Source organism: Oncorhynchus keta, chromosome 2 (assembly GCF_023373465.1).
Source record: "Oncorhynchus keta strain PuntledgeMale-10-30-2019 chromosome 2, Oket_V2, whole genome shotgun sequence".
Taxonomy (NCBI): Eukaryota; Metazoa; Chordata; class Actinopteri; order Salmoniformes; family Salmonidae; genus Oncorhynchus; species Oncorhynchus keta.
In genome coordinates, this window is record NC_068422.1 from 71946928 (window position 1) to 71971711 (window position 24784).

General features: G+C 43.1%; 2 protein-coding genes across 2 annotated transcripts; both read left to right on the top strand.

Annotated features, from left to right (window-relative positions):
• On the top strand, positions 1-6927 carry LOC118372449 (melanocyte-stimulating hormone receptor-like). The gene has a single exon (XM_035758355.2). The coding sequence runs from the start codon at positions 2956-2958 to the stop codon at positions 3970-3972; it is 1017 nt and encodes a 338-aa protein (XP_035614248.2). The 5' UTR covers positions 1-2955; the 3' UTR covers positions 3973-6927.
• Positions 6928-14325: 7398 nt separating this feature from the next.
• Positions 14326-20370, top strand: LOC118372441 (tubulin beta-3 chain). The gene is made up of 4 exons (XM_035758335.2): positions 14326-14536; positions 18252-18360; positions 18597-18707; positions 18986-20370. Exons 1-4 carry the CDS (start codon positions 14480-14482, stop codon positions 20056-20058), a joined length of 1350 nt encoding a protein of 449 aa, XP_035614228.1. The 5' UTR covers positions 14326-14479; the 3' UTR covers positions 20059-20370.
• Positions 20371-24784: the final 4414 nt, after the last annotated feature.

The following is a 24784-nucleotide window of genomic DNA, read 5'->3' on the forward strand; positions in this document are numbered from 1 at the left end:
ACATTGTTTACATTTTTACATCGTATTAATGCCAAAATAACATTCAAAACAGGCGGGGCTCTGCTCCACCTGCCCTAAATGACAGGTCGCCACTGGCCACATCACTTATCATCTGTCCTATTGGGTCCCCCCTACCCCATCCAACCCCTCTTGTGTCTCTCTTTGACAGACAGAGTGACAGTCCAGACACACATATGGTAGTTGGATGCCCCTTTTGCAGACTGTGTGTGATAGGCCCAGATGTTGAGTCGGTCTGGTTAGGTCTGAAGTTGTAGTCCCAGGTAGGAGTGGTGCTCCTCAGCTAGAGGCTGATACAGATCTGTGTCTGGCCCTAAGTGAATGGGGGATTCTCCCACTATCACACTCGAACTATGGACAGTCTGGCTGCTTACAGTTGACACTGCTGCTCTCCACAGGTGAGAGAATGCTGCCTTTTGCACAAACTGCAGTTTGTGTGTGTTATATCTCCCATGTAATCGCTAGAGGAAGAGGCTGGCTATGCAAGCACTGAGAAGGATTGTTTCAAAGGCTGGGGCCATAACACTTGGCACTTTGTTCAGAACTCTTTATGTGGTTTCCTCCAGCAGTGAGTATTCACTTCTCAGCTGTCACAAGTTTTAACAAATATATCTTGTTTTGGACATATTTTATGAACATTGTCGACTAAATTATATATTTAATTTTGTTTTGTTTTGGTTTGGTTTAAAGTGATGTTGCTTCATGAGTCCAAAGTCTGTCCTGAATGGATCACTGTGTATTGTTATTGGGTGGCTGGGATGAGGTTCAACACTCGAACTCAATTTGTCCATGTGTAGCCTGCGTGGGCAGCTTCTTGCGTCATCATTAACTTGAGGCTCCGCTTGTAGTGTTACGAAGGGTTTCTGAAGTTGGAAAAAAAACGCTTTCTTGATTGCTCAACTACACGGTATAAAAACATTAATCAAATCGAGATTGTAATGAAGAAGAAAAAAACATCCGATTCAATGCAGCGGAGAAAAGAGCCCGCCCTTCTGTTATAATCGCCTCGGGACGCAGGACAGGTAGTCCCCCCCACACACATACACACACAAGACCTGTCAAAATGCCAAGTGGCTCTGCTGCAAGTAGGTCACTACAAAAACCCTCATGCGTAATGGACCAACCCATTCAATCGGGGTTGTCTATCCAAATCCCCTCCCATTTGTGTTGGGTAATAGCTCGCGTTACCGCTGTTTTGGCAGACAACAAACATCATGTTTGCGAGCCTTTATAATCTTTATTGTAATTACAAATGTATTTCGCAATTATATCAAAGAAGAAAAATACTGCAACCGTTTGAGCCATAATCATGAATTCATTTACAATTGTGCACTGTGCGTAAAGTTCCCGTCCAAATACAGATACATGAGCGTTAGCGTGTCATTTTTTAAATTAACTGAACATTGTTGTCGGTTGCCATTAAGAATCCCTTTCCTAATATTGATTTGCACCTCCTTTTGCCATCAGAACAGCCTCAATTCTTAGGGGCATAGACTTACCAAGGTGTCAAAAGCGTTCCACAGGGATGTTGACTCCAACGCTTCCCACAGTTGTCAAGTTGGCTGGTTGTCCTTTGGGTGTTGGACCATTCTTGATACACACGGGAAACTGTTGAGCGTGAAAAACCCAGCAGGGTTGCAGTTCTAGACACTCAACCCGGTGCGCCTGGCACCAACCACCGTACCCGCTCAAAGGCACTTAAATATGTTGTCTTACCCATTCACCCTCTGAATGGCACACACACACAAGACATGTCTCAATAGTCTCTCAAGGCTTAACAATCCTTCTTTAACCTGTCTCCTCCCCTCCTTCTACACTGATTGAAGAGGATTTAACAGGTGGCATCAATAAGGGGTCAAAGCTTTCACCTAGATTCACCTGGTCAGTCTGTCTCATGGAAAGAGCAGGTGTTCCTAATGTTTTGGACACCCAGTGTAGACCATGCCCACCACACCCTAGATAAGATACACGGCTGAGGCAGATGCATGTGTAATAATAGCCCTTCCATAGTGTCTGGAGTGTCCCATGGGTGTTCCTAATGTTTTGTACACTCGTGTATTTGAGGCATATGAAGTATGCATAGTCTAAATCAATTGGTTACCTCAGTTGTGCACAGTGCGCGGTAAATTCCATTTTAGTGCTGGGGAACATGTTCTCAACTATGTATTTGAATTATTCAATTAATTACTATTATGCTCTGTTCAGGCGATTAGTAAGTATATCAATACTACACTCTCTCCATCCATTTTACTCCCTAATCTTGTTAAATACTTCCATGCGGGATCACGCGTTCATTAGAGTTTGTGTCAGTCTGAGAATCATGCGGTTGGCTTTCGCTATGAGAAAGGAGGAGTTAGATAGGCGGTGGACCCTTTTAAGAACACACTGTCACTTTGTGCGCCTGAGAGCTCACTTGGATAGGCTTCAGTTCACGCATTATGATTGCTTGGAGCCTACTTGGACGTCCAAATGGTAGAGGATTTTCTCTCATGCCATCCAGCACCAAGGAGCTGTTTTCAGACTCAGACTAGGATTCTCATCACTTGGAAATACCATACATGGACTATGTGCAAAATACAGTTGGATACACCTTTGAATCTAAACAGTTACTTGGGAGAGAGACCATTTCACATGGATGATTCTCCACTGTGAGCATCTGGGCTCTTCACTCTGTGTTAAAGTTCGTTCTGGAGACCTCCGTTTGTGGGAAAACATCACTCCAATTTCAGGCTTGCGACATAAACGTGAGCTAAACTACCTTCACCTCACACATTCTGTGCTCTTTTTTTTCCTGCGGTCACAGTCCAGTTGAAAAGGATAGGATGTCTATAGAATAACTAGTTGATTCTGTTACACTATAGAGACCACAAAGAAAATATTTGAAGGCTTTTTCTTTCCACCTCATCCAATAGCCTACAACAGCAGTGAGCAGCAGACATGATGGACAATACGTCTCAACATAACTTCATCATGCACCACCACATGGAGCTGAGCACCCTCACCATGTACAGTGAGAACAGCACCAACAACACCCGCGCCAGGGAGCAGAACTCTACGACCTGCTCGCTCCGCATTCCACAGGAGCTGTTCCTGACGCTGGGCCTCATTAGTCTGGTGGAGAACATTTTAGTGGTGCTGGCCATCATCAAGAACCGCAATCTGCACTCGCCCATGTACTATTTCATATGTTGCCTGGCCGTCTCCGACATGCTGGTCAGCGTCGCCAACGTAGTGGAGACCATAGTCATGTTGCTCACCGAACACGGGCTGCTAGTGGTCACACCTGAAATGCTGCGGCACCTGGACAACGTCATCGACATCATGAACTGCAGCTCGGTGGTGTCATCACTGTCCTTCCTGTGCACCATCGCCGCGGATCGATACATCACCATCTTTTACGCGCTGCGTTACCACAGCATCATGACCACGCAGCGCGCGGTGACCATCATCGCAATGGTGTGGCTGACCAGCATCACCGCCAGCATACTTTTCATCGTCTACCACTCGCACACCGCCGTCATTGTATGCCTCGTCACCTTCTTCTGCATCACTCTTGTCTTCACCGCTGTGCTCTACATGCACATGTTCATCCTGGCGCACGTGCACTCGCGGCGCATCATGGCCATCTACAAGTCTCGCCGCCAGGGCACGAGCATGAAGGGCGCCATCACGCTCACTATCCTGCTAGGGGTCTTCATCCTCTGCTGGGGACCCTTCTTCCTCCACCTTATTCTCATCCTTACCTGCCCCACGACCCCCTTCTGCACCTGCTTCTTCAGCTACTTCAACCTCTTCCTCATTCTCATCATCTGTAACTCGCTCATCGACCCGCTCATCTACGCCTATAGGAGCCAGGAGCTGCGCAAGACACTCAAGGAGCTGCTCTTCTGCTCCTGCGTCACCTTTCGATGCGATTCCATACTTGAGTGTCTATTTCCATGGAAATTCACGTGACTGCAGGATTTGTTCAGGAATAACAGATTATTTGATATTTGCGGCACTATTAGGCGAATGCCTGCCATTGCTGTTGAATTAACTGAAATACATAGTTAATAAACTATGAGACCTCAGGTTGGATTGTGCAAAACGGCACAGTGCTACGTATGGGACATTTTACCAACCCCTGGCCTCTTCCATGTTGCAGGCCAAACCATACATATATGCCATACTTGCGTGTTGAACAAATGCTTGAACCATAATCTAAAGCATTTATATCTAATTATACACAGCAAATGTGTGATCAGAATTGTAACTCCCATAGTGTTAAATGTATCACTTTCTTAGAAATCATATGTAACCATCTCAAATAGCCTAGTGTTAAACTAACACCTTTTAAAAGTGTTGATAAACCAACACCCCAAAAGTGATTGGTCCCAAGCACAATGGGTGTTGCAAATTCCGACTTAAATTAACACCTTTTAAGAGCTGATACTGTTACACTTTCTCAGTGTTAGCTAATTAACACGTGGTGTTACAGTAACTCATTTGGAGTGTTGTTTTAACATTTTCGGGTGTAACTACTGCATATTTATTTCCCAGGGTTACTTTTTTGCTGTATGTTTGTTAGTGACAGAGACATGATTGTTGCATTCGATGGCTTTTAGTCATCTAGCCTTCACCAAGTGAGTGACTAAGTGAATATTTCATTTGATCCCACCAGAATCAACACTCAGATATAACACTCACAACACTTTTTACCTCAACACCGTGATTTTAACACCCTCAAATTTGCTATTTAGTTATCATCTCCATATAACAGCAACTGATGCCAATGTGTGTAAAGGCTGCGGGTCCAGTTTTCTCAGGCACCAAGAAACTTTGGTATAAAAGTACATTACTGTAAACTTTACAGTAATGTACTACAATAATGTACTGTTAAACCAAAGTTGCTTTGGAATTTACGGTAACATACTGTACATTTTTTTACAGTAATGTACAGGTAAATGGCTGCAAGTAAATTAGCATAAAAACATGATTATTTTACAGTGTACTATGTAGGACAAATAGTAATTTGTGCTTTAATTGTATAGCCAACACTGGAAATAGACTTTAAATAAGATATAGCAAGTGTTCTGTCTAAAATAGGAATTAATTTCCCAGAATGTTGTTGGGAAGAGGATGTTGTTTGAAAGAGGCTATTGTTGAAGAAAAAGATCAATGGGCATACTGATATACACTAGCCCTAATGCTTTGTATGGAGTCAAAGAAAGATGCACAAATATGAGTCATTAAGTTGTGTTTTGTACAAGAAAACAATTCTGTCACGTTTTGATTAAATACAATTAGTGTATTGTGAAGTCCAATAATAGCCTAATTGGTCTATATAGAGGGTTGCATTTTTATTTATTCACTCATTATTTGTTTACATCCAACTTCCAAGTATGTACAAAGACGTTTCACAGTATGATTTAGGCCTAACTTAGCCCACTTAGGCCTTTGACAAAAATGACCTATAAATTCAAATAAAAACTTTTGGAATACAAATATTTACATGAAATCCAATCTTGAAACAGATCAGACATTTTCAGATTATCCTCACCATTTTAATGCAAAGAATAATGTATGCATAGACAGAAACAAAATGTTTATTTCAATGTTTATTTTACAAGTAGCCCATGTAATGTAGACTAGCCATGTTTTTTAATTGTGTTATGGATGTACTGAATAATTAGAATGTTTCAACATAGTTATAACATTTTCCTCGAGGGTAAAGCCTCGAGGGTATCAATATTCATCCCTTTAAACAATCCATGCTATTTTATGGCTGTGTGTCAGAACCAAGGCTCAAACTTATCTCATTGTAAATGTGTACATTTTTGATTACTTTTTACTGTATTTCAACATATTGCTATGGTCAAATTGTACTAACATATACCGAACAAAAATATAAATGCAATATGCAACAATGTCAAAGATTTTACTGAGTTACAGTTCATATAAGGAAATCAGTCAGTTGAAATAAATTCATTAGGCCCTAATCTATGGATTTCACATGACTTGGCAGGGGTGCAGCCCACCCACTTGTCATCCAGGCCCACCCACTGGAAAACCAGGCCCAGCCAATCAGGGGTGAAGCCATAGGTGGGCCTTAGAGAGCATAGGACCAACCATTTGCCAGCCAGGCCCAACCACCAACCAGGCTGGATGTGGAGGGGTTGGTGTGGTTACACGTGGTCTGCGGTTGTGAGGCCGGTTGGACATACTGAAAAATTCTCTAAAACAATGTTAGCGGCAGTTTATGGTAGAGAAATTGACATTAAAGTATCTGGCAACAGCTCTGGTGGACATTCCTGTAGTCAGCATGCCAATTGCATGCTCCCTCAAAACTTGAGACATCTGTGGCATTGTATTGTGTGACAATACTGCACATTTTAAAGTGGCCTTTTATTTTCCCCAGCACAAGGTGCACCTGTGTAATGATCACGCTGTTTAATCAGCTTCTTGATATGCCACACCTGTCAGGTGGATGGATTATATTGGCAAAGGAGAAATGTTCACGTACAGGGATGTAAACAAATTTGTGCACAACATTTGAGAGAAATAAGCTTTTTGTGAGTATAGAACATTTCTGGGACTTGTTATTTCAAGCTCATGATGGTGTATTATTTAATAACAGCATCAGTAATGAGGACAGTGATAGTACGCATGATAACAATATAATTATAACACTATTGTTGTCATGATATCATTTGTTGCTATAATATTGTTGTAATATTGATAATTAATCATTACTAGTATTATTGCAATACTAATAATAACATAATTAATCCTAAAATATTTATTGTTCTTGTTATTTTATGTACAGTGTACATATTGCATGTCATACATTTCTTAATCATGTAATGTTTGTTGATGTCATTCCTCATTTCTTTTAGTCAGTATGTGATCCTGTGGATAAAAATGTTTTTCATAAAAAACTATTTTGGTCCAGAAGTGTAATTTCAATCTTTCTCATGCCACAAGTGATGTTATGTGAGAATTAATTTAGTCCCCTCTTAAATACTGTATGTGTCTCTCTTGTCCATATAAAGGCCCACAAGCTCTCTGTCCTCAGTGTAACCTGGGCTGACCATCTGTCTAACTGCCTCCTCTCTCAGACAAGAGGAGAGGTCTATATCGAGGCCTACAGTCCACTGCTCTTCTCCTCCAAATAAAGTTTCAATCACGTTTCAATCACGTTTAATATATTATTAAATCATTTTGAAAGATAATAATTACTTCCTTTTTCTATTTCAGGTATCAATATATTTGAAGACACTATTTTGAATACAAGAATACAATTACAGTGGGGCAAAAAAGTATTTAGTCAGCCACCAATTGTACAAGTTCTCCCACTTAAAAAGATGAGAGAGGCCTGTAATTTTCATCATAGGTACACTTAAACTATGACAGACAAAATGATTTTGTTTTAATCCAGAAAATTACATTGTAGGAATTTTAATAAATGTATTTGCAAATTATGGTGGAAAATAAGTATTTGGTCAATAACAAAAGTTTATCTCAATACTTTGTTATATACCTTTTGTTGGCAATGACAGAGGTCAAACGTTTTCTGCATGTCTTCACAAGGTTTTCACACACTGTTTGTAACGGCGTTCGTTTGTCGAAAGAGAGTCGGACCAAAATGCAGCGTGGTTGTTACTCATGTTCTTTAATGAATGATCGCGATACATGAAATAACTTATAAATATACAAAACAACAAACGGAACGTGAAAACCTATACAGCCTGTCTGGTGAACACTAACATGGAGACAGGAACAATCACCCACGAAATACACAGTGAAACCCCGGCTACCTAAATACGGTTCCCAATCAGAGACAATGAGAATCACCTGACTCTGATTGCCTCAGGCAGCCAAACCTATGCTACACCCCTACTCAGCCGCAATCCCAATGCCTACAAAACCCCAATACGAAACACAACATTTAAACCCATGTCACACCCTGGCCTAACCAAATATATAACGAAAACACAAAATACTATGACCAAGGCGTGACACTGTTGCTATTTTGGCCCATTCCTCCATGCAGATCTCCTCTAGAGAAGTGATGTTTTGGGGCTGCTGCTGGGCAACACAGACTTTCAACTCCCTCCAAAGATTTTCTATGGGGTTGAGATCTGGAGACTGGCTAGGCCACCTTGAAATGCTTCTTACGAAGCCACTCCTTCGTTGCCCGGGCGGTGTGTTTGGGATCATTGTCATGCTGAAAGACCCAGCCACATTTCATCTTCAATGCCCTTGCTGATGGAAGGAGGTTTTCACTCAAAATCTCACGATACATGGCCCCATTCATTCTTTCCTTTACACGGATCAGTCGTCCTGGTCCTTTGCAGAAAAACAGCCCCAAAGCATGATGTTTCCACCTTCATGCTTCACAGTAGGTATGGTGTTCTTTGGATGCAACTCAGCATTCTTTGTCCTCCAAACACGACGAGTTGAGTTTTTACCAAAAAGTTATATTTTGGTATCATCTGACCATATGACATTCTCCCAATCTTCTTCTGGATCATCCAAATGCTCTCTAGCAAACTTCAGATGGGCCTGGACATGTACTGGCTTAAGCAGGGGGACATGTCTGGCACTGCAGGATTTTAGTCCCTGGCGGCGTAGTGTGTTACTGATGGTAGGCTTTGTTACTTTGGTCCCAGCTCTCTGCAGGTCATTCACTAGGTCCCCCCGTGTGGTTCTGGGATTTTTGCTCACCGTTCTTGTGATCATTTTGACCCCATGGGGTGAGATCTTGCATGGAGCCCCAGATCGAGGGAGATTATCAGTGGTCTTGTATGTCTTCCATTTCCTAATTATTGCTCCCACAGTTGATTTCTTCAAACCAAGCTGCTTACCTATTGCAGATTCAGTCTTCCCAGCCTGGTGCAGGTCTACAATTTTGTTTCTGGTGTCCTTTGACAGCTCTTTGGTCTTGGCCATAGTGGAGATTGGAGTGTGACGGTTTGAGGTTGTGGACAGGTGTCTTTTATACTGATAACAAGTTCAAACAGGTGCCATTAATACAGGTAATGAGTGGAGGACAGAGGAGCCTCTTAAAGAAGAAGTTACAGGTCTGTGAGAGCCAGAAATCTTGCTTGTTTGTAGGTGACCAAATACTTATATTTCACCATAATTTGCAAATAGATTCATTAAAAATCCTACAATGTGATTTTCTGGATTTCTTTTCTCATTTTGTCTGTCATAGTTGAAGTGTACCTATGATGAAAATTACAGGCCTCTCTCATCTTTTTAAGTGGGAGAACTTGCACAATTGGTGGCTGACTAAATACTTTTTTGCACCACTGTATATACAGCTGTATTAGCTTGGCTGATACAAGACCAGGAAGAGAGGAGGACAATTTGTTTTGAGCCAGGCTATACAGCTGTATACTTGCTATCATGGGATTGACAAATCATGTTTTCAAGATATTTTAAATATGGAGAGATATGTATGCAAAATGCATTTATTTGTAGTTAAGCTGCCCACTGAGACACAAGGTCCATTCAACTAGCTGACCCTGGAGTGCTTTTTAATGTGAGGATACATTTTTAAACTGATGGGGGAAATTTAAAGCTGTTTATGGGCATCTTAATTCAGTTGGATAATTTTCTGATCCCCGTTTTAAAATCAAAGCCTTTGAACCATAGCCTTCACAAATCACCCAGTTCCTTTCCTTCGGGTTGAATTGAAAAGCGTGTTTGTCTGTGAGCTTTCTAGTTTTCCTTTGCACTATTGTTTGTTGAATGACTTCAAATGGCAACCAAAGTCAACCAAAGTCAACCAAAGTCAACCAAAGTCAACCAAAGCCATATGCTGCATGCAAAAATGTGACAGGAGCTTTCTATCAAATAAACAGAAAGTGGTTGAGCAGCATCTGAGATTGAGAGTGCGCTGATGATACTGTAACCTTTGGAACTTTGTGGATATGTTTGTTTGGATGGACATAGTATCCTAATATCCTCATTAGAAGTAGGAGACAAAGCCAGAGGGCCACGGACTTCAGCCTGCCCTCCCCCCGTCCACCACGTGGTAGCCGGTCGTTGTGGGCCCTGGGGTAGGCTGTGTATTTTTGGAGGACTGAGCGCCTGGAATGCACTGTAATAACAGAGGGCTTTCATATCAACAAACATTTTCTTGTTTTGGCCCTTTATTAGGCATCAAATAGGAATTCCTGTCACTTCACTGAAGCAATAGGGTGGAGGGGGCTGACACTCAACTGGTGTCTTCTCCATTAGCTCTGCTGCACAAAGCTGCTCTGTTCACATCTTCCACTGCTTTGGTTTGAAGAACCAACATGCTTGTCCTCATTGTTGCAACCCAAGGGAGGAAACTTAAACCCCTTCTTGACAAATGAGTCCTATAGATTAAGATTATTTCCTCTACAAACTCAAATTCATCATAGTGCTTTATAATAGTTTTGGTTTTGGTGTAGTACAATGTAGTACATGATGAAGTCAATGTGGACATAGTGTAACCTCAATCATGCCCCTGTTGACCTTGGGTGCATTCCAGGTACACAGGTTCTATGCAGGTCTGTGCAGATTATCAATACAATGACAGTAGAAGTGCAACATTTCAAGAACCACATACAAATGATATAAGGGTCTATGCAGAAAACTGCTCAGAAAATGTGTATCTGGAACACACCCCTTATGTACGTGTGTCTCTGCATGCACACAGTCACCCTGCCTTGCCTCTGAGGTCACCACATCCAATCAGAGAACATCGATAGAGCCGATTAGGCATGTAGGGGTTATGGATGGACGACTGAGGTTGGGATGAGATGGGTGCAGTAATCACTTAGTGGCTGGCATCCAAATGAGAGCTTGAAATCCTGACAAGGACCTGATTGTACAGGCTCCATTGTACGGCTCCATACTGTGCGTGTTTTCCACAAGAAAGTCTGGTCTGAGCCCAATGTCTCCTAGTCACACTGGAATCAAATTAGGTAACCAACATTCTTACTTGCCTGTTGATGCCTTCTGCCTAACCCTGTATAGGTTATATTTTCAACAATGGTCTATACAATGAACTGTACATAAGTATGAACTGTACGCTGTATGGCACAGCCCCAATCAAAAAAAGAACACACGTATTTCTGTGCATGGAAGCTTCCATGAAAATCTAACTACAGTATTATCTTCAGCAATATGTTCATTTGAAAGTGAGACATTACTGAGAAATGCTGAAATGAGCTGGTATGCTCATTTTTAAAGAGAGGTTAGATAAAGGGCAGTTTAAAACACTTAGGAAGACAAAACGTTAGGTATGGGGTCATACCAAGTGCCCAGTTTAATTGTGTTTGGGTGGGTTTCAAAAACTCCACATTCAGTCTCTTTCTGAGATGAGAGGTTGTTTCAGACTTATTGGTTTACAATGTATTTCCCTCCGGACATTCAAAATACTTCTCAGAAGTGGTTTTGTCTAGAAGAAGAGAGGTCCCGACCAACAAATTAAGTCGTAAACTCACTTAAGGCCTTTCAAATATGGATACTGTCTCGTCAACAGTGCTTCATGATGTGAACTGCCATTTTATAATGGTTGCCCAGATAACCCTGTCATCAAGTCAACTGATGCCGTGTGAATCATCATGGCAATCCTCCTCTCTAACCTTACTGGCATAATGCAGAGTCAGAGAAGGATAGATAAGTTATGAGATGCTTGATTTAATCATTTTGAAGGAGGGTTACATGACAGTAGCATCAATTTGATCAGCTTCACCACACTCTGTGCCACTATTGGGGCCCTTTACATCAAACATGTTAGAGAGGCTCTGGCAGTTTCTGACCACTAGATGGCCATATTGGCTTTGAGACATGGGAAGGGCGGACAAGCAACTCTTGACCAGTGCTGGCAAAAAATATAGCTTCAGTTTTTCTCATTACCCCCAGAATTGGCAGTGCATGGGCCAGTGTTCTACAGACCCACAGGATGTGGAGACTTTGGGGATTTTATTTAACTAGGCAAGTCAGTTAAGAACAAATTCTTATTTTCAATGATGGCCTAGGAACAGTGGGTCAACTGCCTTATTCAGGGGCAGAATGACATATTTGTACCTTGTCGGCTCAGGGATTTGAATTTACAACCTTTCAGTTACAAGTCCAATGTTCTAACCACTAGGCTACACTGCCAGACTAAAGAACAGGGACATAATCCATGATTCAACTCTCATTAAATCCTCAACAGAGTCATAGCAGACTACCAGTAACCCAGAGCAGTGAGAGTAGGACTACTATTCACAATGTCTAATTAAAGTACCAACTCAGAATTTTCTAACCCAGTGAGATTCCATACAAAATCCCTCTAATCTAGTTTTCCACTCCCAAGTCTATGGCAGTGTGGTCAATAGCGTAATCATTGGTGTTAGTGTGATCTTTAGAGGGACACTATGGTTTATTGATGTTCTAACAGGTGAACGCCCCTCTGCTAAAGCACAGTTATCTCAGCTATATTAGCAGACGAACAGGAAATCAACAGCTATCCCACACTGTGTGGCTGATTAGCGATGGAGGCTCGCTCACATTGTGTAGATCTAGTTGCTAAGCAGCAGTGGTTGGCAGACACTGAGGGGGCAGAGAGGAGGGGGATGTGGTGGCTGCCTCATACTGGTTTCTGTGCTCTGAACAGAGGTTCCTCAGCTGTTGGTTTCACGGGTGTTGGCTTGTCATCCTCTCCACAGGCTCTGTGTGAAGACAAAGCAGGCCCAGACATCCAAAGAGACTAATGGCCCGTCACAATCGTGTTTCTGGAAATCAGAACACACGGCTACTGGAACAGACACAACTTACAGTGTGAGATGTACTGTATGCATGTACTGTATGCATGTACTGTAGATGTCTCATACACACACGTGCACACGCACACAAACAAGTACACAAACAGGACCCGCTTCATAGGCAGACCATCTGTCCATGAGGAGCGCCACTGGAGTCTTCCTCAGAGCACTTAACCACAACTGCTACCTGACTCAGCAATCAATACATATCTCAGCGGGCAGAGACTGCAGAGAGTTGAGGCATAGATAAAACATCCTTGGACCAGACTATTCACTGTATAATGATTGCAGTGTTCATGCTAATAAGGGCCACAGCAAGGTTGTGGTCATCAGTGTTCAACGTGCTCTACTCTTCTTCCTCCCTGAATCTGCTGATAATGAATCATGTTTCTGAGATTACAAATATGGGACTCACTTTGGGCAAAAATATTTTGCTGTCAGAAATGGTTCATCTCTGTCATTAAAATATGTAGGTGTGAGTGATCTCCTAGTCTATAGAAGAAATGCACCATGCCACAATACTATGTGCAGACAGAAAAATAATCAGTAACACTGTTCAGTGTTTAAGATCATTTTCTCTCCTCTCTCATCTCCCTGACATCTAACTAAGCTGTGTTGTTGCTTTCACATGACTCTGGGATTTTTCAAATGTTGGTGGTTGTGGTCATAGTGTTGGTGGTGGTGTGGTGTTTCTGACCAGCATCCCTTTGACAGCCACGACTAGCCAAAATCTATTACTGACCCTTACCACCTCTTAAGGATCCACCCCTTTTTTTCAATTTTCACCTAAAATTACATACCCAAATCTAACTGCCTGTAGCTCAGGACATGAAGCAAGGATATGCATATTCTTGATACAATTTGAAAAGTTAACACTTTGAAGTTTGTGGAAATGTGAAATTAATGTAGGAGAATATAACACATTAGATCTGGTAAAAGATAATACAAAGAAAAAAACAACCATATTTTTTGGTACCATCTTTGAAATGCATTTGTAAGTCGCTCTGGATAAGAGCGTCTGCTAAATGACTTAAATGTAAATGTAAATGTAAATGTAAAGGCCTTAATGTCTTATTCCAGCCCAGGCGCAAATTTAGATTTTGGACGCTAGATGGCAGCAGTGTATGTGCAAAGTGTTGGACTGATCCAATGAACCATTGCATTTCTGTTCAAATGTGCCTAATTGGTTTATTAACACCTTTTCAAGTTCATAACTGTGCACTCTCCTCAAACAATAGCATGGTATTCTTTCACTGTAATAGCTACTGTAAATTGGACAGTGCAGTTAGATTAACAAGAATTTAAGCGTTCTGCCAATAGTAGATATGTCTATGTCCTGGGAAATGTTCTTGTTACTTGCAACTTTAAGAGGTTTTTACCTTTACCAAATTTGAACCAGTTCGAAAATGAAATATCGGTCTGCAAGTCAGCCACGTCCCGTTAGTTTTCCACTGACTCGCACTGGGATGCACTGCCGCAGGTGTCTGCCATTGGTCAGCGACCGTCTCTCTCCAGAACATAAATTACGTCAGCAATTGGTGGAAGGAACAGAGTACCCGTTTCGCCACACAGCAGACCTGCGCAAGATAAAACCTCCACTCAGCACATAACACTCCCTTTGCTTCCGTGTGCGACTGGGACCAGCGCCCTCTCCAACATCCGCAAGAAGACGTACATAACACACAGAGGACAGGATGAGAGAAATTGTTCACCTTCAAGCCGGCCAGTGTGGCAACCAGATCGGAGCCAAGGTATAAACAAAGTAGATTATTTTAAATATTTTTACGCAAGTGCTATTGTGCCATTTTAAGCCTGGTTGTGTAATATTTGTTTAATGTAATGCATACGTATGTTTTTTTGTTACACCGAAGTTGTGGGGCGGCAGGTTTACTCGGTAACGTTAGGTTAGTTGAATAGTTCAGAATCCCCGCCTGTGTCGCAGATTGCGAAAGAGATGAGTAGATGGAACTAAACTCTGAGACGGAAAAGGAGAGGCGCATTTCACACTCTCCTTTTTTCTGGTTCATACACGGTCAATAGAGTAAACCGGGAGAGCCCACACCTTAACCAGACCGGAACTGTGACCATTTGTTTTAATGGTTAACGGACAGAGAGAGATCCACCATATTTTGTAAACTGCGAGTGTATCATGCACAGAAAGGCGTGGTGAGACACTGTTGAAAACCACCACACCCTCGGGTGGACTGCGGGGGGGGTGGGGGGGCAGACAGACAAAGGCTCGGACTGTTGGAGCTTGTCCAGCTGCGCAAACACTCCACTTAGGGCCCGAACACAATTTACAGGCCAATGTCACAATGACAAGTATAGCTCTCTTTCTCAAAGCAGCTTCCAGTAGATGTAGTAGTTGATAGCCTATATAGATAGACATGTGACCTATTTGACTGGATCAGTACATCAACGTTGTATTAATGGAGGATCAAATGATGATACCTGGACATAAGTTACCACTGCAAATAGCCTACAATCGCACTGACTAGTGGTTTTGGTTGCTCTCCGTTTTGATGGTTTATTAGACAGTGAGTCTTCAGGAAGGATATTGCCTAAATGCTGAAAGCTTTTCTGTCTAAAGCTGTAATGCAGATTTTACAGTGTGTGACTGTGACCGTTTTTTTTTAGCCAACAGTAGACCGCTTTTTATTTCGTTGCTGCTCTGTTTTGGATGGCTTCGCCTGCACTTCCATTACCTGATTGGCTGGCTGTATGTCACCATCTAAAACTAAACCGGTCTACAGGTCTTCTCCCCTTTTGTTGTGTTTTGACCATCTGGGGACATTAGTTCACTATGATCTGTGAGTCTACTGGAGCTGGAGGCGATTTATCATGGATTTGTTCAACATGGTGGATCATAAATGGAAATCATTTCAGAGTGAAAGACAGGGGGGGTAATTATTACTGTCTCCTCAGCCTGACGGGACATTTATTATTCATAACATTTAAGGCAGCCTTTTCTGAGCCTCAGGAGGCTCTGTAGGGATTTCGGACAGCTACGTAACCTCATCATCGTAATCAGCCTCATCACCATAATCATCATTACCCAGAACCAAATCTACAACTACAGCATCAGCTGAAACATACTTGTTTGACCACAGCTGAACAAGTGAATGTGTCATGTGTCCACTTTTCTTCACTCCCCTCTGGAGTATTTCACTAGTGACTCTGCTCTTTTGCTGATTCTGACCACCGTTTCTCTAATGGGGCAGTTGTTGGGAAAATGACTTGTTCATAATGCTCAGGTTACTCCCAACAAAGAGAGACCCAGAGAGATGGGTGGGGGGTGTTGGGAGTGGGACTTTTTGTCATCTGATATACTGCAATGGTGAGCTCATTCTGATGCTCAACTATGATATGGCAGTCTGTCTACTAGCACCACACATCTGCCATTGCTAATGCAGTACATGATGAAGTCCGATGACAACGGAAGAATTCTACACTTTTGCCAGTGTATCGATCGTAACTGAGAATGAGAGCAGAAATTCCCTACAGACTCTTTAGTCATCGAACTCTGTATTTCTCTATCGCAGTCTAGCGGTTTCCCTTTAATCTCTGTCTCTCCATTTCTTATTTATTTTCTGTTTCTTTGTTTATCCCCTAGAAGAGATGTTGCCAGATTGAGTTAGAGCCATAATTATGGAACAAGAGGAACTCCTAATTACTGATTTAATGGCAGGGGACGTCTGTTTGGGACAGGATAGATAATTAGAGAACTAAGGAGTATCTTCTGCAGAGGAGAGAAAGGGAGGGAGGGAAAGGAGGGAGTACAGCACTTGGAGAGAGGAAGAGGGACACCATTGTCAGAGCTCAGACATAATATTGTCTTCATACTGGGTGTGGTGCCCTTGGTAACAGCAGTTGGGATAGAGGAAAGGTTGTTTTTGTCAACACACTGACACCATATGGGATTAATCTATAAATCATTGCCTATCATCTATAAGTCTTTGCTAGGTAAAGCCCTGCCTTATCTCAGCTCACTGGTCACCATCGCAGCACCCACCCATAGCACGCGCTCCAGCAGGTATATTTCACTGGTCACCCCCAAAGTATATTCCTCCTTTGACCGCCTTTCCTTCCAGTTCTCTGCTGCCAATGATTGGAACGAATTGCAAAAATCACTGGCTCATGACTCATATCTCCCTCACTAACTTTAAACATCAGCTGTCAGAGCAGCTCACAGATGATTGCACCTGTACATAGCCTATCTGTAAATATCCCATCCAACTACCTCATCCCCATATTGTTATTTATTTTTTTGCTCCTTTGCACCCCAGTATCTCGACTTGCGCATTCATCTTCTGCACATCTCACTCCAGTCTTTGAATTGCTAAATTGTAATTACTTCAACACTGGCCTACTTATTGCCTTACCTCCCTAATCTTACCTCATTTGCACACACTGTATATATATTTTTCTATTGTGTTATTGACACTACGTTTGTTTATTCCATGTGTAACTCCGGGTTGTTGTTTGTCGCACTGCTTTGCTTTATCTTGGCCAGGTCGCAATTGTAAATGAGAACTTGTTCTGAACTGGCCTACCTGGTTAAATATAGGTACAATAAAACATTTAAATGTCACTTCATCTGTCTGGCTGTTGAGTGACACAAATATGGGATTAACACACTGATACCAATATGGGATCACTATGGGGCTTTTGAGTGACCATTTGTTATTGTGTACAGTATCTTTTTGGTGTTTTTGTCTGCTTTTAGTGAATGCCCAGATGGTGTTTTTTGCTAATTAAAGGAGAACCGCACTTTGCACATAAGGACCTTCTATTGCATAGTAATGAGAAACTGTTAAATGGACAATATCTAATCTGTGACTTGATATGGCCACTTGGCATCCTCCTTCCAACTACGTGTCCTGTGTTTGCCCTTGATAGTGCTGTCTGTGTGGGCCTGCGGTGGTCTGTCTGTGTTCTATTTTAGACTTTCATAGGGCTCTGTCTGTCTCTCTCTCTGTCTGATACACACACTGGCCTATACACTCAGTGACCGTATACATATTTGAAGTGATCGAGGGGACTTCATTAGGCAGTGCCCTCTTTTGTCTCTTTACCTAGTAACACACTTTGTGTGTGTGTTGAGCCAGAGAGAGCCTCTCCAGATGGAGTCTGTCCCCTCTGAGAGGGCCTCTACCTCAGTATGAGTCTAGTGGCCCAAGGGCCTGGGGGAGGGTGGAGACAGCTGGACTAACTGTTGTCTTAAATGGGGTCATGGATCAATGAAGCAGAACCCAGGACGGATGACAGACAGCCTAGACGCCCACTATCCCAACTTACATTGGCCCCCACTCCTCTAACAGTTTTTACTAGAGCTCCCCACTAATTTCACCTCCAAGTACCCAAGTGACAGTTCAATATGATCCCGACTATAAATCTGAAGTTTCCATACATTTTGCTTGTATAGAACTGTGTGTTACTGGTAATGTTTGTCTTTGTGTTGTGCAGTTCTGGGAGGTGATCAGTGATGAACATGGCATCAGCCCTACAGGGAACTATGAGGGCGACTCCCCACTGCAGCTGGAGAGGATCAGTGTCTACTACAATGAGGCCTCATGTGAGTCTGATACTGGAACTAAATACACATCTACACAAGCCCAGAAACAACACAACACTAAAAGCCCTGTTGCTCAAATACTTGTGATGACCTGTTTCAGTTGAACACTCACTCACTCTTTGGGGTTTATGTAGCCTTGAATATCCACTTTAATCCTATTGTACTGAACTTGACTGTGATATACAGTAGTATTTATTAGGGCGTTGCAGGTAACCTCATCTGCTGTCTCTCCCCAGCCTCTAAGTACGTCCCCAGGGCCATCCTAGTAGACCTGGAGCCAGGAACTATGGACAGTGTTCGCTCTGGGACCTACGGACAACTCTTCAGACCAGACAATTTCATCTTCGGTCAGTATCTGTCCAACGTGGGTTAAATATGGCTGCAGTGCTTAGTGATTGCATTAGAAGAGTATATTGGCAATAACAGTCAATCTGCCATTTACAGTCTCTTCTGCCATTAACAACATAAATAGTCTGTAATATTTCCTTTAAAGACATTTGCTTTTATTTACTTACAGTAAATGCTCCCAAATATCATTAAAATGATGTAAATTTGTAGCTCCCTGTACAAATGCAGCGTTGATCATTGCTGAAGCTCTATCTTGAAGTGTGTTGTTGCCCTATAGGTCAGAGTGGAGCTGGTAACAACTGGGCCAAGGGCCACTACACAGAGGGAGCAGAGCTGGTGGACTCAGTACTGGACGTAGTCAGGAAGGAATGTGAGAACTGTGACTGTCTCCAGGGCTTCCAGCTCACCCACTCCCTCGGAGGGGGCACAGGCTCTGGCATGGGGACCCTGCTCATCAGCAAGATCCGGGAAGAGTACCCTGACCGCATCATGAACACCTTCAGCGTGGTGCCCTCCCCTAAAGTATCAGACACAGTGGTGGAGCCCTACAATGCCACCCTGTCCATCCATCAGCTGCTGGAGAACACAGACGAAACCTACTGCATTGACAATGAGGCGCTTTATGACATCTGCTTCCGCACGCTCAAGCTCCCCACGCCCACCTATGGAGACCTCAACCACCTGGTGTCGGCCACTATGAGCGGTGTTACTACCTCCTTCCGCTTCCCCGGCCAGCTCAATGCTGACCTCCGCAAACTGGCTGTCAACATGGTGCCCTTCCCCCGTCTGCACTTCTTCATGCCTGGCTTCGCCCCCCTCACGGCGCGTGGCAGTGCGTGCTACAATGCACTGTCTGTACCCGAGCTCACCCAGCAGTTGTTTGATGCCAAGAACATGATGGCCGCTTGCGACCCGCGTCACGGACGCTACCTGACCGTGGCCATGGTGTTCCGAGGTCAGATGTCCATGAAGGAGGTGGACGAACAGATGTTGGCCATCCAGAGTAAGAACAGCAGCTACTTCGTCGAATGGATCCCCAACAACGTCAAAGTGGCCGTCTGTAACATCCCGCCCCGCGGTCTCAAGATGTCCGCCACCTTCATCGGGAACAACACGGCCATCCAGGAGCTGTTCAAGCGCATCTCCGAGCAGTTCACCGCCATGTTTCGCCGCAAGGCGTTCCTGCACTGGTACACCGGAGAGGGCATGGACGAGATGGAGTTCACCGAGGCAGAGAGCAACATGAACGACCTGGTGTCAGAGTACCAGCAGTACCAGGACGCTACCACCGAGGAGGAGGGAGAGATGTATGAAGACGATGAGGAAGAGTCAGAGAGCCAGGCCCGGTGAACACCTTGGAAGAAGAGCCAAGCTTGTGTAAACCCAGCTGACAAGAGCTTTGTCTGTGAAGCAGGGTTATTATCTGCCTCATGTACACTGTACTGTATAACCCTCCCTCCCTATACCCCTCCCTGCTCTCACTGTGTCTTTGCTAACTGTTAGCCCCACTCCCCTTAGCCCTCTGACCAACTCATGGCCTCCTGTTGATTTATCCTGTTGATAAAAACCTCCAGACCACTAAGTTAAATGGGTGAAATAAAGTGTCTCATAAACTGATGACGAATAGCCCTTAATTTCTTATAATAAACATGTTCAAGCCTGCTTTATAATGAGCTTTTTCTGACTTGTTTGGGGATATTAAACAAGAATAATATTATACACCGTCTTGTTTTGCTACACTGTGTTCAGTGTTTGAGGTTGTTTTTAGTGGAAACAGGAAACAGGAACAGAGTATTACAGTACAATGACTAGGGGTCTTTCTTCTAGAAAAATAGGATAAAGCAGAGCCTTGTTGAACTTGGACTCCACTGCATGACTGTCCCATGTGGAGGTGACCTAGATGCTGGATAAAAATACTGGATCTCTATCCCCTGGAGGTTGAGGCACACCTTGGGCAGCATGGGTTGAGTATGGATAGAACATGCTGTGAGGAGCTAAGATGGATGATCTACAACATGTGTCAAACTGATTCTACAGAGGGGTTGCGTGTGACTTTTTGCTCCTCCCTTGGACTTAAGGTCACTGACTAGTAAGGAACTCTCCTCACCTGGTTGTCTAGGTCTTAATTAAAAGGAAAAAACAGACGCTAGGCATGAGTATGCGTTTGACACTGCTGATTTACAAGATGGAAGGCCTTCAGCAGGCTAATTACATACTTATCTGTATGGTCTAAAATAGCTAGGCGGTCCTGGAGTGTGCAGGCTCTTCATGTTTTGCATTTAACTGACCTGGAAGACCAGGGGAGTTGAATTTAGGCAATCACTGAACTGATCAATTAGTTTAGTTGGTCAGGTGTGGTGCCCTATTGGATCAAAACCCGGTTGCTTACCCCTGTTCTAAAAGGGGGCAGGAACTCTAGTGCATACGGTTAGAGCCAATTGATTTGCAGGACAAAGAGGAACAGGTGAAATGTGGAGAGTGCTGCAAATTTGACACATTAAAAAATGAATCAACAATCTCAAGAGAACACCTGCACTTCTTGAAGAAACAGGAAGAGCAGTGACTAGCTCGCTGGTTAGAGAGAGATGGAGGCTGTTTGTGCTCTCTCTTCTACAATGTATGGGGACAGTCGGCTGGGTGGATCACATGCTGGCGATGCCTCAACACTTAGAGCCTGTGGCAAGGGGCCCTGAACAGAGCAGCTCTTTATACAGTGTCACAGAACACACAGACCCTGTCATATCCTCTCTAATCTCAAAGATGCATCCCCACATAACACAGGAGGCCTGCCACCTCCAGCTTCCTCATGCAGTAAATAAACTCAGCAAAAAAAGAAACGTCCTCTCACTGTCAACTGCGTTTATTTTCAGAAAACTGTGTAAATATTTGTATGAACATCAGATTCAACAACTGCGACACAAACTGAACAAGTTCCACAGACATGGGGCTGCAGGTAGCCTAGTGGTTAGAGTGTTGGACTAGTAATCGAAAGGTTGCAAGATCAATTTCCTGAGCTGACAAGGTAAAAATCTAGTTCTGCCCCTGAACCAGACAGTTAACCCACTGTTCCTAGGCCATCATTGAAAATAAGAATTAGTTCTTAACTGACTTGCCTAGTTAAATAAAGGTAAAATATATATTTTTTTAAATGTAACTAACAGAAATGGAACAATGTGTCCCTGAACAAATGGGGTGGGGGGGTAAAAAGTAAAAGTATCTGGTGTGGCCACCAGATGCATTAAGTACTGCAGTGCATCTCCTCATGGACTTCACCAGATTTTCCCGTTCTTGCTGTGAGATGTAACCCCACTCTTCCACCAAAGCACCTACAAGTTCCTGGATATTTCTGGGTGGAATGGCCCTCACCCTCCGATCCTACAGGTCTCAAACGTGCTCAATGGGATTGAGATCCAGGCTCTTCGCTGGCCATGGCAGAACACTGACATTTGTGTCTTGCAGGAAATCACACACAGAATGAGCAGTATGGCTGGTGGCATTGTCGTGCTGGATGGTCATGTCAGGATGAGCCTGCAGTAAGGGTACCACATGAGGGAGGAGGATGTCTTCCCTGTAAAGCACAGCATTGAGATTGCTTACAATGACAACAAGCTCAGTCCGATGGTGCTGTGACACACCCTGCCCCAGACCATGACGGACCCTCCACCTCCAAATCGATCTCGCTCCAGAGTACAGGCCTCGGTGTAACGCTCATTCCTTCAACGATAAACACGAATCCGACCATCAACCCTGGTGAGATAAAACCGCGACTCGTCAGTGAAGAGCACTTTTTGACAGTCCTGTCTGGTCCAGAGACGGTGGGTTTGTGCCCATTGGCGATGTTGTTGCAGGTGATGTCTGGTGAGGACCTACCTTACAACAAGCCTACAAGCCCTCAGTCCAGCCTCTCTCAGCCTATTGCGGACAGTCTGAGCACTGATGGAGGGATTGTGCGTTCCTGGTGTAACTCGGGCAGTTGTTGTTGCCATCCTGTACCTGTTGCAGGTGTGATGTTCAGATGTACCAATCCTCTGCAGGTGTTGTTACACGTGGTCTGCCACTGCGAGGACGATCAGCTGTCCGTCCTGTCTCCTGTAGCGTTGTCTTAGGCTTCTCACAGTACGGACATTGCAATTTATTGCCCTGGCCACATCTGCAGTCCTCATGCCTCCTTGCAGCATGACTAAGGCAGGTTTCCGCAGATGAGCAGGGACGCTGTGCATCTTTCTTTTAGTGTTTTTCAGAGTCAGTAGAAAGGCCTCTTTAAGTGTCCTAAGTTTTCATAACTTTGACTGTAATTGCCTACCGTCTGTAAGCTGTTAGTGTCTTAATGACTGTGCCACAGGTGCATATTCATTAATTGTTTATGGTTCATTGAACAAGCATGGGAAACCGTGTTTTAACCCTTTACAATGAAGATCTGTGAAGTTATTTTGATTTTTACAAATGACCTTTGAAAGACAGGTGTCAATTTTTTATTTTTGGAAAAATAACGTTCCCAAAGTAAACAGGCTATTATTCAGGACCAGAAAATAGAATATGCATATAATTGACAGCTCAGGATAGAAAACACTATAAAGTTTCCAAAACTGTAAAGATATGGTCTGTGAGTATAACAGAACTGATATTGCAGGCAAAAGAATGAGAAAAATCCAATCAGGAACGCAGCAGTTTCTAAATAAGAGTCCCTTCCTATGCTTCCCTATTGAGCAGTGAATGGGATATCAACGAGATTCCTTTTTCTATGGCTTCCTTAATGTGTCTAGTATCACAAGACATAGTTTCAGGCTTTTATTTTGAAAAATGTGCGTGTACAACAACATTGGGTCAGTGTCCACCTGATGGCTCTTTGTGTATTTCTCGAGCAAAAGACAACAGGTAGCCATTTTTCCACCCGGTCTTACTGAAAAAAGCACCCACCCGTAGCACAAGTTCCAGCAGGTATATCTCTCTGGTCACCCCCAAAACCAATTCTTCCTTTGGCCGTCTCTCCTTCCAGTTCTCTGCTGCCAGTGACTGGAACGAACTACAAAAATCTCTGAAACTGGAAACACTTATCTCCCTCACTAGCTTTAAGCACCAGCTGTCAGAGCAGCTCACAGATTACTGCACCTGTACATAGCCCATCTATAATTTAGCCCAAACAACTACCTCTCCCTCTACTGTATTTATTTTGCTCCTGTGCACCCCATTATTTCTATCTCTACCTTGCACATTCTTCCACTGCAAATCTACCATTCCAGTGTTTTACTTGCTATATTGTATTTACTTTGCCATCATGGCATTTTTTTTGCCTTTAACTCCCTTATCTCACCTAATTTGCTCACATTGTATATATACTTATTTTTCTACTGTATTATTGACTGTATGTTTGTTTTACTCCATGTATAACTCTGTGTCGAACTGCTTTGCTTTATCTTGGCCAGGTCGCAATTGTAAATGAGAACTTGTTCTCAACTTGCCTACCTGGTTAAATAAAGGTGAAATAAATCAATACAAATAAATGGTAGAGGAAAAGTATATGACACTGTTAGTAAAGTGAGGGCCATATTTTTTTTTCCTTTATTTAAACAGGCAAGTCAGTTAAGAACAAATTCTGATTTTCAATGACGGCCTAGTGGGTTAACTGCCTGTTCAGGGGCAGAACAACAGATTAGTACCTTGTCAGCTCAGGGGTTTGAACTTGCAACCACTAGGCTACCCTGCCGCCCCTATTAACACATTATAGAGGAGTGATGAGAAGAGGTACTTGAGAAATGGCTCTATAATGACCACCAACACAAAAGCAAGATTGATCTTTTCCTTTCTTGCTCTGGCATTCATGAGCTGACGATGCCCCTGTTGGTTTAAAACAAGCAGATAAAGACTGAAAAAGCAATGTCCCAAAGCAATCTTCACCAAATGCTACTCAGATTTGTGTAGCTCATTTTTTGAGGAGTTAAGCCAGAGCTAGTGATACAAGAAACAAAATGCCACGTTATACAGGTTGATTTACGAATGTTGTATCATGCACGCATGCATCAAGTGCATACCAATACTGCCTGCAAAAACACCAGTCATGGTTGCTGTTACATAAACT

Coding starts and splice junctions, on each gene's coding strand:
- LOC118372449 (XM_035758355.2), top strand. CDS start 2,956: ATGATGGACAATACGTCTCAACATAACTTCATCATGCACCACCACATG.
- LOC118372441 (XM_035758335.2), top strand. CDS start 14,480: ATGAGAGAAATTGTTCACCTTCAAGCCGGCCAGTGTGGCAACCAGATC. Junction 14,537..18,251: donor GCAACCAGATCGGAGCCAAG/GTATAAACAAAG, acceptor TGTGTTGTGCAG/TTCTGGGAGGTGATCAGTGA. Junction 18,361..18,596: donor CTACTACAATGAGGCCTCAT/GTGAGTCTGATA, acceptor GTCTCTCCCCAG/CCTCTAAGTACGTCCCCAGG.